We start from the raw sequence: 2,117 nt of genomic DNA, 5'->3' as shown, positions 1-2,117 counted from the left end.
TTTATGTGCTTTAAACATTTTTCTAGTGATATTACGACTTCAATATTTGTGGCGGACAGACGTAAAGTCGAATAAAATGACTTAAACTTGATTTTTATTTTTCCATATAGTTTTTTGACAAACGACGTATAATCGGGAATGACGTAACTCGAAATGACATAAGTCAAGGTATACCTGTATATTAATTTATATTATATTTATTCTCACTTTTACTTTATTTTCTAAAAAGAAAATCACATCATACAAAAGTTTAAAATCAAATCTAATTTTTGTTCATTTTGTAATATTTTTTCAATGATTTCTGAAAATATTTATTACAAATATTTGAATGTTTAAGTATTTAATTTTAAATTTTGTTTTTATTAAAATATATGAATTCTGATACAGAAACTTACTTAATTCTTGAAATGAGCTTACCTGCGACCAAGTTTTGGTGATTCAGGTCCATTACTAGAAACTGCTTTGCTAGGACTATTTTCATTACATGATGACTGCCTTTCCCATGACCTTTTATCTAATGTCTCCATATCCTATAAAGGAAAAACACACAAACAAAGAAAGAAAAAAACTAATTTCAAAAAACATTGTTATAAAAATTTCTATTAATAAGAGCATCAATACTTTACACAAAACATATTAATTGTAAATTTATTTTTGAAAATTTTTAAACTATTTTAAACAATAATGAAAATTAATGCATTGTACTGTACATACCTGTCCGCTTTGGTTATTTTCAGCTTGGGCTCTTCTGAAAAATTAATGTTTGCTATGTTTAACTGTAAATAACATATAAAATCACTAATCTTTTAATAAATTTTCTATAGTAATTTATTTTTATACCATGAAACCCACCTCCTGGCAAGAGTTTTGGCCATTTCATCCATCATACTTGCCATTCCTCCAAGTGATGGACGAATTTGCTCTACAGAAGAATTTCCTTCATTTCCCTAGTAAAGCATGTATAAAAATTGTTAATCATAATTAATAAAGTATAAAAAGTCACTAATAAAATATATATAAATAATTTCTTAATAAATCTAAAAGTTAAATTAAAATAAAATTTTATTAATTTCAATAAATATATAACCAATTTAAGTGAATAAGCATCAATAATTAAAATTATTTAGTATATAAGTGCTGGTGATTATGAAAAGTCAACAAAAGTAAATCATTGAATTTGTTTCACAAACTATTTGTAAAATTTTACAATTACATAAAAAATATTTTGAAGAGAAAATATATATTTGTATTCTTGTTTTATAAAACTATATATATTTTATTATTTTTAAAAAAGTTAAATTTAAAACTCAAAAGTTAAAATATTTATATTGTCATTTATGATAAAAGTTGTGAATTAATTTTACTCCAATTTTAAAATAATTTGTTCTGTTCTATACATTTAGTTAATAAAATTTTATAATCTTTCGAAGCTGAATCAATAAAGATTCAAAGAAATTTACAAGTACATTCTGTGATTTTGATTTTTGTTCCTTCCTTACTCTAGTCATAAAGACTAAACCAAAGCATAAATTTATTTTTACAATTCAACCTATAATTACTACACTTTTTAATCAATCAGTGGAACATTTCTTATTTTTAACAGTGAAATCCGACTTTAGTGGACACTGTGTTTAGCAAACAAAAGATCTGGTCCTACATTAATAATGGGACTAGTAATGTATTTTCCTATCCCTTTTTCTCCTACTCATAATTTCATAGCTTTCCTATTCTCAAAACTTCTTATTAAGCAAACAGTACAATGGATTATATACAGGGTTCCTACTCAAATTTTTGTTTTGAATTCCCTGACTTTCCCTGACCAACTTTGTCCAAATTCCCTGACTCTCACATTTTTTAGTGTGGAATATCGACATAATAAAACAGCATTTACTGTTAACGTCGAGTACATTTAGCCCTCTTTTTGCACAGTTGATATGCTTCAAAGACTGTCACATTAAAAAAATACAGTACATACATCCTGTAGAAAAATGTTTGATAGAATCCACAACTTCAATGTAATGAAAAAATAAGCAATTTACAAACAAAACACAAGCTTTTTATTTTATCATCATTTATCATTATTATTTGTATGTAAATCTAGTAAATACAAGGTAACA

General features: G+C 24.9%; 1 protein-coding gene across 1 annotated transcript in view; it reads right to left on the bottom strand.

The window, feature by feature from the left end:
* The window catches only part of LOC111642595 (protein enabled-like), a 49,811-nt gene that overhangs the window by 24,785 nt on the left and 22,909 nt on the right, over positions 1 to 2,117 (bottom strand). The window contains exons 11-14 of the mRNA XM_023388959.1: positions 853 to 947; positions 715 to 748; positions 418 to 530; positions 120 to 174 (exon numbers count right to left, since the gene is read on the bottom strand). Of these exons, the coding sequence (XP_023244727.1) occupies positions 120 to 174; positions 418 to 530; positions 715 to 748; positions 853 to 947 (297 nt within the window). The remainder of the gene's footprint in view (positions 1 to 119; positions 175 to 417; positions 531 to 714; positions 749 to 852; positions 948 to 2,117) is intronic.

This window comes from Centruroides sculpturatus, unplaced genomic scaffold, assembly GCF_000671375.1.
Source record: "Centruroides sculpturatus isolate CEXI.00-Female unplaced genomic scaffold, Cexi_2.0 scaffold3, whole genome shotgun sequence".
NCBI lineage: Eukaryota > Metazoa > Arthropoda > Arachnida > Scorpiones > Buthidae > Centruroides > Centruroides sculpturatus.
Note: the sequence above shows the minus strand (reverse complement) of the source record. Positions and strands in the feature narration are given on the sequence as shown.